The sequence below is a fragment of the Rutidosis leptorrhynchoides genome, chromosome 7 (genome assembly GCF_046630445.1).
Source record: "Rutidosis leptorrhynchoides isolate AG116_Rl617_1_P2 chromosome 7, CSIRO_AGI_Rlap_v1, whole genome shotgun sequence".
NCBI lineage: Eukaryota > Viridiplantae > Streptophyta > Magnoliopsida > Asterales > Asteraceae > Rutidosis > Rutidosis leptorrhynchoides.
Genome location: NC_092339.1, coordinates 81,302,368 through 81,319,796, shown reverse-complemented (window position 1 = coordinate 81,319,796; position 17,429 = coordinate 81,302,368). Strand labels below are relative to the sequence as shown.

General features: G+C 28.5%; 1 protein-coding gene across 1 annotated transcript; it reads right to left on the bottom strand.

Annotated features, from left to right (window-relative positions):
* Positions 1 to 13,841: 13,841 nt before the first annotated feature.
* On the bottom strand, positions 13,842 to 15,897 carry LOC139858419 (probable glutathione S-transferase). The gene is made up of 2 exons (XM_071847270.1): positions 15,522 to 15,897; positions 13,842 to 14,366 (listed from the first exon to the last, which is right to left on the bottom strand). Exons 1-2 carry the CDS (start codon positions 15,843 to 15,845, stop codon positions 13,980 to 13,982), a joined length of 711 nt encoding a protein of 236 aa, XP_071703371.1. The 5' UTR covers positions 15,846 to 15,897; the 3' UTR covers positions 13,842 to 13,979.
* Between the last annotated feature and the right edge of the window lie 1,532 nt (positions 15,898 to 17,429).

The following is a 17,429-nucleotide window of genomic DNA, read 5'->3' as shown; positions in this document are numbered from 1 at the left end:
TGAAATATTATGCATGCCATCAACTTTTGATATAATGAAAGATTGTCTTTTCAAAAACGAATGCAATGTTTGTAAAACGTATCATATAGAGGTCAAGTACCTCGCGATGTAACCAAATGTAATGTATTCGTCCATATGGATTAGGACGGCTCCTTTCAGATAGCTTGCATGATAATATTCTTAGCCTCTATGTCACCCTGAGCTCTTTCACGTTTTTCACCAGAGAGTTCATAGACTGAAATTGGCATACCAGTATCTGGATGAAAATCAACAACTGGACCATCTCTCAGAGAAGCCCATATATGTTTAGCTTTCTCACCCTTATAGTCTATGTACTGAGTGATACGATGAAGCTACTGAGTGTACTTGCCATCAAACAACACTGGAGGTCGGGAATCTGATCCAATGATAAGAGTGTCCTGAGTAGACATCTTAAATTGAGGTAGATTCGGTATAGATTCGGTATTTAACACAATCTATGATCAGGGTTCAGTATAAAATCTAACAAGAATGTCAGATTCGGTAAAGATTCGGTACAGTAGCAGATTCGGTAAGTGGTTCGGTACTGTAGCAGATTCGGTAACAATTCGGTAAACCAGATTCTGTATCAGAAACTGATAAGAATCACAAGTAACACACCCAAATTCGGTATGGATTCGGTAACCACACAACTTGAAGCCTCAGAATACTTAAAACCAAAGAATTAAGTGAAATCGAGATTCTGATTCGGTAAATGACTCGGTAGTCAAATTCTGTAAAATATTATGTGTAAACTAAATCCAATTCCCTTGAATTAGATTCGGTAACCTTGCTGCACAAGAAAACAAGTTAGTAACAAACAGAATATCAATGATACCGAAGATTCAGGATACCGAATGTCAACTGTAGCAGTTGACAATACCGAGTCTAAGTCTAAAACTTAGAAATATAACAGAATCCTTTCTCAAACCACACCAATTAGCTGCGTATAATCAAACCGAATGTGATAGAATCATAAACACACCACAATCTGCAACACTTAAGATGAATTTTCAGTAATGAAGCAGACTCGGTATGACGGTTATGATACCAAATGTTGATCAAATCTTCAAAACTTGAAGAATTGAAGAAATTGAACCGACGGAAATGTGATTTAACACCTCACGAAAACAACTGAATCTTTAAATCTTCACAAAAATCCAGAATCAAGTTTGAATTAAGCAATACCGAGAGTTTTAGCCACAAACTCTAAAAATCAACTTGATTCTCCATAATTGAAGTTAATAAGCTGTAATGATGATCGAAACTCTTTCTAATAGACCTAATACACCTTCGCTGAACTTATCACAAGAATCTGAACGTCAGATTATCAAATTCGATAATACCGAATCTGATTCATTTTACCGAGAGTATTCATATTCTGTAATCTACAATCTCTGGATCGATATAGTGATGTAGAATCACTTCCTGGAAGCTCTAATACCAAATTATAGGTCAGATCATGTTGAGATTGAGAGAAATGATAAGATAGAGTGAGATTAGGTATGTAGAAAGAAGACTCGGTATGAGAGAGAATCGGTACAAATTACATTCCACAGCTTCTAGAACTCAGTTACAATACAAAGGCTATCTAATTAGGACTACTTAGGTTCCTTATATAGCCCTCTTCTAAGGAACCTTCATTTAAGATTAATTCACATTAACACTATACAACTTCGGGGTCCTAACAATAATTGACTTAATAATAATCTTGATGAACTCAACGACTCGAATGCAACGTCTTTTGAAATATGTCATGAATGACTCCAAGTAATATCTCTAATATGAGAAAATGCACAGCGGAAGATTTCTTTCATACCTGAGAATAAACATGCTTTAAAGTGTCAACCAAAAGGTTGGTGAGTTCATTAGTTTATCATAATCAATCATTTCCATCATTTTAATAGACCACAAGATTTTCATTTCCATTTCTCATAAACATACGTCCCATACATAGAGACAAAAATCATTCATATGGATTGAACACCTGGTAACCGACCTTAACAAGATGCATATGGAATATCCCCTATCATTCCGGGACTCTCTTCGGACATGATAAATTCGAAATACTAAAGCATCTGGTACTTTGGATGGGGCTTGTTGGGCCCAATAGATCTATCTTTAGGATTCGCGTCAATTAGGGTGTCTGTTCCCTAATTCTTAGATTACCAGACTAAAAAGGGGCATATTCAGTTTAATAATTCAATCATAGAATGTAGTTTCGATTACTTGTGTCTATTTCGTAAAACAGTTATAAAAGCAGCGCATGTATTCTCAGTCCCAAAAATATATATTGCAAAAGCATTTAAAAAGGGAGCAAATGAAACTCACCATACTGTATTTTGTAGTAAAAATACATATGACGATATTGAACAAATGCAGGGTTGGCCTCGGATTCACGAACCTATATATATATATATATATATATATATATATATATATATATATATATATATATATATATATATATATATATATATATATATATATATATATATATATATATATATATATATATATATATTAACATACATAATGGTAATCGAACAATTTATTAATTGTTATTTTAGTAAATTATATGTTTCATTAATAACTTAATTAACTATTTATCTTATATATTTAGATAGATAATTAGTATTTATTATAAAAAAAATAATTAATATAGTTATGTCATATGTATTTAAGTATATTTTTATATAACAAAAATTTATTTGGTAAGATAATATTTAGTATTAATAATTAAAAAAATGTATTTGATTAATAATAATAATACCAATAATAGTAGTAGTAATAATAATAATAGTAATTATAGTAATAATAATAATAATAATGATAAAAATGTCACTAAATATAATACTAATAATAATAATGATAATAATAATGATTCTTAATAATAATTATTAATCATAATAATTTTGATGATAATGTTAATACTAATACTCATATTCTTACTAATGATATGATAATAATAATAATGTTAAAAATAATAATATTAATGATAATTATAATAATAATACTAATAATCTTAGTGATATTAATAATAATAATAATAATAATAATAATAATAATAATAATAGAAAACTACCTCAGAGAATAAGTCCCAAAAATAAGTGCCCTTGCCAGGGCTCGAACCCGAGACCTCTCGGTTAAACACACATGCTCCTAACCGTCACTCTATTTATGCTTTTCTGAATATATAACGGAATAAATCCTTATAACCATTACGTCTGTTTTATTCTTCATACTTATTATCATCATTCCTCATCATATTAATTATCATCATAACATCATCATCACAATTATAATCATAATCCATGATCATCTCTAACCATTCTTACGTGAATCATCATCATCATTAATCGTTTCATAATAGTCATCAATTTTTTACCAACGCTCGTTCATATCATCAACATCATTACTAATCAAATCCTCCTCATTCTAATTCGTTTTCTCAGAATACATAAATTGGGCCTTGTCCCACCAATGATACCAAATCCAAGTGGACCAAATTGATAATGTTTTTTAAAGATGTTTCGTTTATATTTGAAGTCCTATCCAAGATATATATTTTGATATAATTAAAGAAATATTCGGGAGTTTATAGGATCCAAGAAAATATCCCCACTAAGACCCCTCCACTTTCCTTTCGACATCATCATCACTTATATCATGTATCTTCATTATTCTTTGTCATTCACTATCTTTAGCTTTAAATTATTATTGATTAAGCTTCTCCATGTTTCACGTAAAATTCCAACATAAAAGATTAGAAACAAAAACGATATGTAACATAGATTTATGCAGTTCGAATGGAACCAGAATTGGTAACGTAATAGCAGAAATGATAGAAGGAATCATGGGTTTGATGGTGGTTTAAGGTAAAGGTGGTGACGGGTTGTAAAAATGAAAGGAAATAGAGGTGTGGGCTGTAGTAGGTATGGCGTGGAATATGGTGGTTTGTGGTGTTGTTGGGTGGTGATTTTGTGGGTATTTCCTGCTCAGAAAAACAGCAGCACAAGTGAGTAGTAACAGCAGGTTTTCGATGTTGTTGCATTATAGTGGTTTCGAAAACAAAAAGAAAAAAATCGGGGCATCAAGAAGCTCGACAGCAATGGTCTCGGTTTGGGTTGTGGATGTTGGTTTCGGTTAACGAAATAGAATTGGAGGTGATCGAGTAGTAGTTGTCTAAGTGTGTTCAAAAGGTGATTTAATAGTAGTAGCAAAGATGATTATGGTTTGGTAATTGGTGGTTTATGTTGTTCATGGTATTTGATGGTGACGAGGTTGGTGGTGATTGTCGGTCATAAATCAAGAAGAAAGTGAGGTGATTTATTGAGGAGTGTCATCATAGTCGTGGTGTTTAGCAGGGAAGAACGAAACCGAACAAAAAGAAAATATATAGATGATAGTGGTAGTTCAAGGTGAATATGGTGATGATCTTCAAAGTGATATTGGCGGTTTGATGATGGTAGTGGTTATCCTCGATGGTGATTAAATGGGTTATAGAGTGGGGTTGGTCTAGTGTGAGATTTTCGTGTTTGAATGATTAAGAAAATAGAAAAACAAAACAATCAAGTGGATGGTTCGGTGTTGAGTTACCTGGTGATCAAGACGATAGAACAATGGTGTCATGAAGATAATCAATGAAGATGGTGGTGAAAAGTTAGCATGATCATAATGTGTTGAACGGTTTGCAGGAGAATAGAGTGATGGATCAAATGATTTTTATCACTAACATTGTAATTGGATTATTTTATATCGAGTAAAGGATCGATAGAATATTAATCCAGGAAGAAAGATACAAAAATTTTAAAAGTAGAAAGGGATGTTAAACGAATTTTGTTTGTGTTATGAGTTGAAATCGACTTGTAACAATCTTGTAGACAGGAACAAAAGTTGAGCAAAGTTGATAGAGATATGAAACAGATTTGATTCCCTCATTTTGATTTTATACATATATATAATTAATATTAAAAATTAAATAGTATATTAATAATAATACTACTAATATTATTGAAAATAATAAAATACTGATAATAATAAATACATAAAATGATAAAAAAATTATTGTATGATAATATTACTAATAACAATAATGATAAAGATAATAATAATAATCACATTACACTAAAATCATAATTTTTATTACTAAGTATAATAACAATAATGATATTAATGATGATAATAATAATTTTAGTAACAATAATATTATAACAATTTAAATGTATAAACTTTCAATTATATATAGTAATACTAATAATACTGATATTAATATTAATATTAATATTAACACTAATAATGAAAGTAACATTAATAGTATTGATATGGCAACTATATTTTAATTTGTAAGTAATTTTAATATAATAATATTTCATATCATTAATGATGTAATATTTAATAATTACATAATATGTATATATATATATATATATATATATATATATATATATATATATATATATATATATATATATAATTATGTTTTAACTAACAAGTAGGTTAAATATATTAATAGTGTATTGAAACAATTAACTCAAAGTATATCAATTAATATTTTGTAATTGTTCTTGCAAGTTGTTATATGTATGTATACTTATGTAATCGTAAACTACTGTTCGTGAATCGTCGGGAATGGTCGAAGTCAAATGAATGCACAAAAATAGTTCAAAAATTTTGAGACTCGACATTACAGACTTTGCTTATCGTGTCGAAATCATATAAAGTTTAAGTTTAAATTTGGTCGAAAATTGTCGGGTCGTCACATATAATTGTGGATAGAATATAATCGTGTCGAGATACTCTAGAAATAAGGCTGAAAATGGTGTTTCGGATAGGTTCGCCGGTAAGTGTTTCAGGTTTTTCACCAAGAGGTGAATTCGGTTGGTGGAAAGGATCACCTTCTTCTTGTCTCCAATGATTAAGTAGACTACGAAACCATCTCCAATTCATCCAGAATAAATGATGGCTGATTGGTTGATTCATTCCGGTGACGCTGCTTTCGGTGCTTAGGTGTGCATCCATGTCAGAATAGCTGTCGGATTCCGAAGAACTTGAACTAGTGGCGAGTTCCATTTCGTACGATTGGGTAAAGGGTTTTTCAAAATGAAATGATTTCCTGGCTATCGGATGGTATTCTAATTACATAGAATATCTATATATATATATATATATATATATATATATATATATATATATATAGAGCAAAAGATTTCATAGATTACGGAGGAATTTACGGGATATATCAGACAAAGCTTACAGTAACAGATACGCTAAGATATGAATTAGCAGATACGCTAAGATATGAATTTTGTCTATACACTATTCATGCAATCAATGCAGTAAGATGTGTCTAGACTAAGAATGATAAGCAGACAATTTTCTGACAAAAGCAAAAACTTTTGACATGCAACTAAGGTCGAAGTCCAGACTCACTAATGCATCCTAATAACTATCAGTTAGACACACTAATGCAGACCTGGTTCGCTAAGACCACCATTCTGATACCACATGTAACGACCCGTCCTAATCCTTAAGAACGAATACAATAACATATGATTACATTGCGAGGTATTTGACCTCTATATGATACATTTTACAAATATTGCATTCGTTTTTAAAAGACAAACTTTCTTTACATCGAAAGTTGACGGCATGCATACCACTTCATAATACATCCAACTATAATTGACTTAATAATAATCTTGACGAACTCAACGACTCGAATGCAGCGTCTTTCGAAATATGCCATGAATGACTCCAAGTAATATCCTTAAAACGAGCTAATGCACAGCGGAAGATTTCCTTAATACCTGAGAATAAAGATGCTTTAAAGTGTCAACCAAAAGGTTGGTGAGTTCATTAGTTTATCATAAATAATCATTTCCAATATTTTAATAGACCACAAGATACTCGTATTTAGAAAACAATCTGTGCAGGTTTACTCACTGCTGTAAAAATCATTCATATGAAGAACACCAGAACCTTTCAAACAACTCACCAACGGTAGCTAATGTGTAGTGCAATGACAAAATCATCTCACCGTGGTAGTTAATACAATATAATTTTACAACGGTAGCTAGTGCATAGTGCAATGCAAAATCATCTCACCGTTACTAACTACTAAATCGAATACAATACAATACAATACATCGGTAGCTAGTGCGTAGTGCAATGCAAAATCATCTCACCGATGGTAGCTAAAACGGTAGCTAGTGCGTAGTGCAATGCAAAATCATCTCACCGTTACTAACTACAAAATCGAACCATTTCGGTAGCTAACGCGTAGTGCAATGACGAAATCATCTCACTAATGGTCAATAATACAATCTTTATATAAGTCAAACCTCTGAATCCAAATAATTCTATCATAGAATGTAGTTTTGAATATTTGTGTCTATTTTGTCAAACGTTTATAGAAGCAGTTCATGTATTCTCAGTTTAAAAAATATGTAACTCAAAAACATTTAGTAAAACAGTTATAAAACAGCGCATGTATTCTCAGTCCCAAAAATGTAAAGAGTAAAAGGGAGCAAATGAAACTCACAATACTGTATTTTGTAGTAAAAATACATATGACGATATTGAACAATGCAGGGTTGGCTTTGGATTCATGAACCTATATCATTTGTATATTTATTAAAACATGTTCTTGTAATCGGACGAATTTATATATTATTATTGTTAATAATATACTTGTTATATTATGTTATATAGATAAACTTAATATATTTAATTCATACTTTGTATAAAATTAATACTTATCTTATTAAATTTTAATATAGCTTAATTAATAACAAAATATAGTATTAAGTAGTATTAATATAATGGTAATGTGTTTTTATATATATGTTTATTTGTAATTATAACAATAATAATAATAGTAATAATAATAATAATAATAATAATAATAATAATAATAATAATAATAATAATAATAATAATAATAATAATAATAATAATAATAATAATAATAATAATAATAATAATAATAATAATATTCCGTTTTAATATTACATATAAATTTCATAATAACATTGATATTCATATTTATAATTTTCATATTTATAATCTTAACAACATTTTTAAAACTTTTATTTTCATAATCATAATAGTTTTTACAATAATGATATTGATAGTAATAATAATATAGTTGTAATAATATTAACAATGGTAAAAGTAATAATAATGATTGTAATAATAATATTACTTATGATAACAATAACAATCATAATAATACTAATAGTAATAATGATGTTGTTAAAGATACAATAATAATAACAATATACATGATTATTTATTAATACTAACAACAATCTTCATAATAATAATAATAATAATACTAATAACAATTATGACATTACTAATACCTAAAAATAATAATGATTGATAATTACTACTTATATTAATAATGTTAATGACAGTAATAATTTTAGTACTAATATTAATAACAATAACAATAATAATCATAACAATAATAATCATATTAATAATAATAATAATAATAATAATAATAATAATAATAATTAATAATTAATAATAATAATAGTAATAATAAATAAGTAAATGAAGACTACCTTATAGGAATGAAGTCAAAAAAAAAAAAAAAAAAAAAAAAAAAAACAGCCCAGTCCGAGCTCGAACTCGAGACCTCTCGCTTAAACCGATACACCCTAACCATTCCTCCGTGCCCTCTTTTCTGATTGATAACCCAGAAATATTTATATACCCCGTTTTACTCAGTTTCCCTCTTTCTTCTTCAATATTGATTCGCCCAGAAATCATAATCAACAAATACCACAATCTAACTAAATGGTTTTGGTTCTCTAATTGAAATAGAGATGATCGGTATTGAGTGAATTGATTTAATTAAAACAGATTAGAAAGAATTAAAGCAGCAGCAGACCACGAACACTAACTTGAACTCGATTCTTGATTTTGAAATCTAGACACCTTTAGATTATAATTATAACATGAAATAGGTGTTAAATCGTTTAAAGAAACTTCTAAAATCATTAATTGGACTTGAATTTTAATAGGGAATCCGAAATGAATCGAAGAAAAATCGTTTGACTTTTAAAATTCAATCTTTGACTCCAAAATTAGAAGTTGATATGAGGAATTGAAATTTGAATTTTTGCAGAAAGTTTTAACAGAGGATTCCTAATAGAACTGTATTAATATATTTTTTAATTGATTTCAAAATTGAGCTTTCAAAAAAATTAACCCACGAACAGAGCAGAAACTTGTGTTCTTCACTTTTTCTGTTGAATTTGATTAAAATAAAGCAGATATTTGGAATGTATAATTTATAATTGATGGTAGAGAGTTGAACGAATTACTAATACTTGAATTAATCAGATTTTATATCAATTGAGGTCGTCAATTGGTCTACTTAAAACAGAAATAAAAATAAAAAAAATATAATAGTGGAAAACGATTTCTAACGGAATTTGTATGGTTGTTCAATCAATTTTTGTTATGTAATCTAAATTGAAGACAGAAGTACCAATTTGATACAGTTGGATAGCTGCTTGCAACAAGATCGTACCAATCATCAAGTTATATAATATATACAATTAATATTAATAATTATATTAATAATAATAATAATAATAACAAATAATATTGATATAAAACTGATAATAATTATATTTATTTATGATAATAATAACAGATTATAATATTTTCTAATAATTATATATAAAAAAAATTATGATAATAATCGTAATACTAAATTAATTATAATAATGTTTATATTTTTAATGAAAATAATATTATTAGTAATAATAATAATATAACAATTTATATATATCAAATATCATAATTTATATATCTCTTATATTTATATGTTTACATTTGTAGATTATAATTAATCTTATTAATAAATGTAAATATAATAATGATGCACCTAATATTATAACTAATTGTAATACAAATATAATAGTAATAATAATAATATTATTACTAATGATAATGATGATAATTACTATAAAATGTATAACAACAATATTATTAATAACAATTATACTAATTTTAATATTAATATATCAATTTATGTATATAACAATTTTTATTTTTATATAGTACCTATTGATAATAATAATATATCTAACACTAATTTTAATAATGATAATAAAAATATTAATATCATTAATGGTATGAATAATATTATTAGTTATAATAATTTTTAATTTTATTGATAATAATAATATTAACAATAATAATGTACTTCTACTTATCAAACCTCATATTTATATATATACTTGATATAATAATATTAATGATTCAAATATTAATATTAATATTAATAGTAATATTAGTGAAATTAATGATAATAATATTAATATAGCAATTATAATTCTAACTTGTAATTACATATAATATATTACCATTTATTATACCATATCTATATACACATCAATGTTCATGAATCATCGAGCGCAGTCAAAGATTAAATGAATCCATGTAATAGTTCAAAAATTTTGAAACTCGATTCAATAGACTTTGCTTATCATGTCGAAACAATATAAAGATAAAGTTTGAATTTAGTCGGAAATTTTCGGGTCGTCACAAATGTAACTTTTTAAATTTATGGGCAATAAATTAATTTATATTATATAAAATATGATTCATAAATAATATTATAATATTAATAAATAAATAAATATCTATTTTCTAATTTTTATTACCATAAAAATATTGTAAATGGTTTTCAATATACGACCATATATATATATATATATATATATATATATATATATATATATATATATATATATATATATATATATATATATATATATATATATATATATATATATATATATATATATATATATATATATTAAATTAAATTAATGTACTGATTTAATATATATTCAAAGTTATTATATTATCATCTAATATATAACATTATATGATGATATAATATAATATTTTAGATAATAAATTCTATTTATTAAATTAAATTAGAAAATTTAATAATCCAATTAATATATGGAAATAACTGATAAAGTGACATGTGGCAGAAATAAAGAGGGAGTTGACATGTGTCAAGAATTAATAAAAAGTTAACACGTAGGATTATTGTCACGCGCTTTATATAATGTATTAATCTATATATATACATATACATATATACATATACATATATATATATATATATATATATATATATATATATATATATATATATATATATATATATATATATATATATATATAAGTTATATTAAAATGCTAAAATGATTATGCAATAATTACCTTTTTTCCTTCTATAAAAAATTAAAAAGAAAAATGAAAAATTGTAAGAACATGTAGGTGATGTCATAAATAAAATTATTTTTACAATTAAGTTAAATCTACTTAATAATATCATAAATAAAGATTATCTAAGCTTAAAAAAAAATTCAAAAATAAAGATTAAAATTCTAAACCCTCGTGAAGATGCCATTAAAATAATTAATTGTATATTGTAAAAATATTAACATGTTAATTTTATAATATATGGATCATTGTGTACAACGTAATGATAAAACACCTTCATGATCAAATGTACAATATTTGAAACATTATGATAAAACACTCACATGACAATATGCATAATCTTTAAAACAAATTGTACAGTATTTTACAAATCACCTCATAAACATGTGTACAAAGTACAAATTTGAAGCATATTGTACAACCTTCATATAATAATGGTATTTTAATTTTCAAAATTTATCAAGAGGCATTTGTTATTAATAATAACTATTATTAAAAATATAAATACTCAATTTTTAAACAAACTTTATTATTAATGGGGAAGTAACCAATCAGGGGGAAGCGGATATATATATATATATATATATATATATATATATATATATATATATATATATATATATATATATATATATATATATATATATATATGTGTGTGTGTGTGTGTGTGTGTGTGTGTGTGTGTGTATATAGTGGTAGGATCAAGGGGGAAGTAACCAATCGGGGGGAAACGGGGGGAAGCAAAATCTTTTTTTTCCTTCGTTTTTTGAAAAAACTTTGTTCACGAACATTATAGATTGGATGAAAATATGAACATTTAATAAAGAAACTTTGTGATAAATGTTTTTATTTTGGCGAAAAAACGCTCGAAGAACTAATATATAACAATTATCGTGTTTTTCGAGCGTATGTTGAGGTTTTAGATATTAGGGTTTAGATATTAGGGTTTATAGGGTTTAGATATTAGGGTTTAGAAATTTAGGGTTTATGGTTTAGATTTAGGATTTAGATTGAGTTTTTTAACACGAACGGTTTAGAGTTTAGGGTTTAGGGTTTATGGAATAAACCCAAAACACCAAACCCTAAACCCTAAACCCTAACATCTAAAACCTTAACATACGCTCGAAAAACACGATAATTGTTATATATTACTTCTTCGAGCGTTTTCACGCCAAAATAAAAACATTTATCACAAAGTGTTTTTATTAAATGTTCATATTTTCATCCCATCTATAATGTTATTTCAATGATATATATCACAAGAAAACATTGTTTAATTTCAATGATATTTATCAAACTTTATAATATAAGTAGAAGTTAGTAAATTAGTAAATATGTTTCAAAAAACAAAAAAAAAAAAAAAAAAAAAAAAAAAAAAAAGTAAAGTTACATAAATATAAATATATACCCAAGATTTAAGGGGCATATATTCCTCTTAAAAAATTAGGATAAAAAACGGCCGGCCTTCGAAAGGTCATGGGTCGTGGGTCGGTACTGGATATTTTTTACTCATGCTTTGATGGTTTTTATTTGTGGTCTTTAAATTGTTCCAAAGAACCAATAAAATACTTAGATATTTAGCATGAATATAACTGGGTCTGGCTACCGGCCAAAAGAAGAAAAGAGAGAAGTAATGGTAGATGGGTAGAACTGTAGATGTATAAAAACAAAGTGTTGACAATTGCGTAGCTTTCCAGCATTTATATTTTATACAAAATCGGGACCCACATTTTCCGTAGAAAGTCAACCAAGTCAACCGGTGTTTTCCCTAACAACCTACTCGATCCAAAGTCGAGAGTGAAATATCCCAGATCGTACGTTACTAATTGTATTACATAATGGTAGATAGAAACAACCATTTTAAAACCAAAAAAATATAGATCTCTCAGGCATTCATATAAGGATATATGAAGTTTTCTGAAAAATATGCTAGCGGAGGGGACCTCCGAGCGATAAGAGAGATAGAACTAAAGAGAGCTAAAAAAGATCTTTCGTCTATATTCTTACACAACTGAAAATAGAGTAACAACTTAAAGTAATATTGAAACTAAACTGACAGTAATTTCGAATGTTCATTCACAACTGAAAATAGAGTAACAACTTAAAGTAATACAATAATAAATTGTTTTAGTTATTCAAATTTCGTTGTGAAGAAACACGACATCCAATATTGAAACTAAACTGATTCTTATGCATATTGAGGACAGACCTAAAGAGAAATATGATGCATGACATGCCTAAATTACTGTCATAGTCCCCTTCATTATCCCGTGTGTATCTCTAACGGATATATGATAGAACAAGCTAAAAACACACAAATAACAACAAATACCATATAAAAAAATTGTTCCAAGTGCCATCTAATAACCAAGTCCTAATGCTTATGTGACCTCAAGATGTGGTGAAGTTCACCCATATGGGTCTACTTGTGTTATGTCATGGCCCATTACTCGAGTTGCCCATCTTCCCACCCCTAGCCAATATCTCTAAAAGCCCTACTCGGCACTAAATTTACAATGCACACAGAAGAGGAACTTAACAGAATGACAGACATCACACATTTACCACAAGTAAACAATAAATTCAAATTATACACGAGGCATAATTTGTTTTCTCTTATTCATTACAAGATGATACATGTACGATGATACATGTATGATGTATGTAATATTGTAATATATAACAAGTCAAATGTTTTATATCTTGGACGTGTGTATAACCTTTGCAATGCCTTTGTTGGGTCCATAAACCCTCATGATCATCCGTATATATTTTAATACATCGATAGACCGATGTACAGAATTCGCGACACTTTCTCTCTTCATGCATCGGTCAACCCATGAAACCAACTTGGGACACTCGGACTCCATACTAAACTTTCCGTATGTCTCGTACGTGCTAAACCAAGATGAATATCCGATAAAAGCTATGTCTAGAAACCCAAATGTTTTACCTCCGAAAAACGGGTCGTCTCCAAGAACTTGCTCAAGTAACTTGAGGCTATGTATGAGTTCCTTCTTGTCTAATTCCTGTTCCTCCATATTCCCCTTTTGTCTCCACACTCTAGCAGCAAGATGGTATATCTACAATTCATATTCCATTAATGTAATAATGTAAATAACAAAAATAAAATTTTACATTATTAGATATCTGATTTCAGAAATTGTTTTGATTGACAAGTGGATTTTAAAAAAAATCTATTTAGCTGTCTCATTACATGTCGTATCATCGTAACCCAGTGACGAATCTAGGATTAAAACTCAAAGGAGTCCCAATTTTTTTTACAAAGCTAGGTAATTATATTTAAAGGTACTTTAGTGATTGGTTACCTATATAAAAACCATACATCATAGAAAAATATGGAACTTCTATTGTTGAATTTAATGGTATCCTACGCAATTTGATGTATACTTTGTAAAAAAATTCCAAACTAGTGGTGTAAGGATCTCACTGGGCCCAAGGTAGGTTCGCAACTGTCGTAACCTGATCCTAGTCAGTACTTGCAGCGTAGCACATCAAGTTTTTGGTGGTAAAAAGGTTGATAATCGGCAACTCGGACAGACCTACAATCGGCCTTCAATTCCATAATGTGGGGCACACCTAACTCACTCAAGAGTGTGTTGGGGCTTGAACCCTCGACAGCAAATTGCCCCACCCATTACCAACTAAGCTACTCGTCATTAACTATACCCTAACTGAATAAAAAGGGTAGCATATATTGCATAAAATTGGGGATATATCATAAATTGTTGCTCACATCGGGGAAATAAGCAAATATGTTTACCTTAAAATGCAATTCTCCCTCCAAACATATTTTCATTATGTATTTTCCCAATAATCGGTTGTCATAATTAATAATTAATACTCCTTAAAAAAAGAATGAAAGTATGATGCTTTCATTTGTATAATAAAATAATTAGGTTAGGAGGTGATTATCAATCACACTACTTTTTGATCCATGAACACTTTTGTTTCATAAAATCACAGTTATATCCTTAAAGAGTTTGTGAACTTATAATATTATTGCAAATATAGTTAAGGGTAAAATAGGCAATTCGATGTACATAAGTCAAAAAGTGTTGTGCGAGGATCCTTCCTCCTTCCATTAATCAACAATGATAACAAGCGTACAATATAAAGGACAAGGGCTAACATTACCCTCAAAATCAGAAAACACTAATAATTAAGATCTAATTAACTGGAAAAAAGTAAGTAATTAAAATGAAGAACAGTAGTACCTTAAGATCAATAAAATAAGCCCAAAATCTAGCTTGAGATCTAAGATAAGGATCAGAAGGCATAAATGAGGCACCTTTATCCTTCCACACATCATCGATATACTGGAGAGCGATTAACGATTCATTAACGGGTTTACCGTTATGAACAAGAACCGGAATTTTCTTGAAAACCGGGTTCATTTGAAGAAGAAATTGAGTTTTATATGGTAAATCTTCTTCAATGTATTTGTAAGGGATTTGTTTTTCTGAAAGAGCTACTTTTAATCTCGCACCAAACATGCTTGCCCAGTAGCTGATCAGTACCACTTCCTCCTCATCCGCCATAACTTCGGTCACGTGATCAATGAGAAAGAGTTAAAAGTTATAAGGTGTAATTTGTAACATCCGTCAGGAGTTAGTTGCTTACGGAGTATTTTATTATCTTTTAGACCCTTTGTAACGGTAGGTGACGTTTTTTGCTCGTGTTTTTTTATTTTTGTATTTTTTTGATGACCGGAACATGGTGTTTTTTTTTTATGTTGGTTAGGAGTATTGTGATGATGTGTTAACATATAATTGAGTTAAGTATTAAAAGAAGATAAAAATAATATTTTTAAATTAATAAAAAAAATAAAAAAACAAGAAACACCATGTTTCTTCTCCCGTCACTTTCCAACTGACGTCAAAGAAACACCACAAGTGACACCCTGTTAGGCCAGATTTCGGCGTTTCTTCTCCGCCACATCACCAAGTGACGCCATCATTTGATATCGTTACAAATAGTCTTGGTTATCTTCTGGGTTAAATAGCGAGATCCACTTCTATATTTTTTTTTAAAGTATTGAGGTATTGATTTGGTGGTGAAAATATATTTGATTTTAGTTTAGTCAAACATTATAAGAATAAGAATAAGAATAAGAATAAGAATAAGAAGTAAATATTACAATATAATAAATATACTAATGCTAATTGTTGCCAAATACAATTAAGTTTTAAGCTAGTGTCGGTTGGTATTATTCATTAGCCAAGGTACTTTGATAATTTTTCATTTTTTTGAAAACGTTGACGTCATTCATTGTTTATTTAGTTTTAATTTTATTTATTTATTTAAGGTTTAGAGCAAAATCATTTCCACATCAACTACTATTTTTTTTTTTTTTTTTGAAAAGCCAAACAATTTTATTAACCACCACGAAAATTACATGATCATAACCTTGCGAGGAGCAAGGCAACTGATGAAGAGTACGATGTACAAGAATTTCGAACCTAAACACGAAGCAAAAAACTATACATGAAACACGAAAAAATATACAAACTCGAATGAAATGAAGCTCTTGGCTATTAGCATATGCCTATTTTGACCCATCGACTTATACACGCTAGGATTAAAGAGCCAATCGTGCCATTCTAATTTGAACACATGCTTGCGGTTGGAAATCCACTCATATGTCTTTAGTTGAATCTCGTTGACTAGACCCGGAACCGTTGACGCTTTATTATTGAAAACCTTTAGATTTCTATTTCTTCAAATCATGTATCCGGTTACTGATATCGGCTAAAAAGTCGCTTTTTTACTCCCGATATTGAGTCCTAAAAGCATAAAGTTCCAAACTTTGTCGGCAAAATAATCGCTTTTTAGGTTAAATTTGTAGATTAAGTAATTACGAAGACGATGCAAAAAGAATCAAGAGAATCGGAGCTAAAACGAAGATTCTAGAGCGAAAATGGTGAAAGACAAGAAATCAAGTTACGATCCAGGAAATAGGCTGACCAGGGCAGGCCAAACGACCTGCCACTATGAAAAACGGGCTGCCACATGGCCCGGACAAACGGGCATCACAAACGGGTGGCCTGGCCAAACGGGCCAATTTCATTTCTATTTAAAGGCTTTTTGTCATCCATTTTCAACACACCTCTCTTCACTCTCTC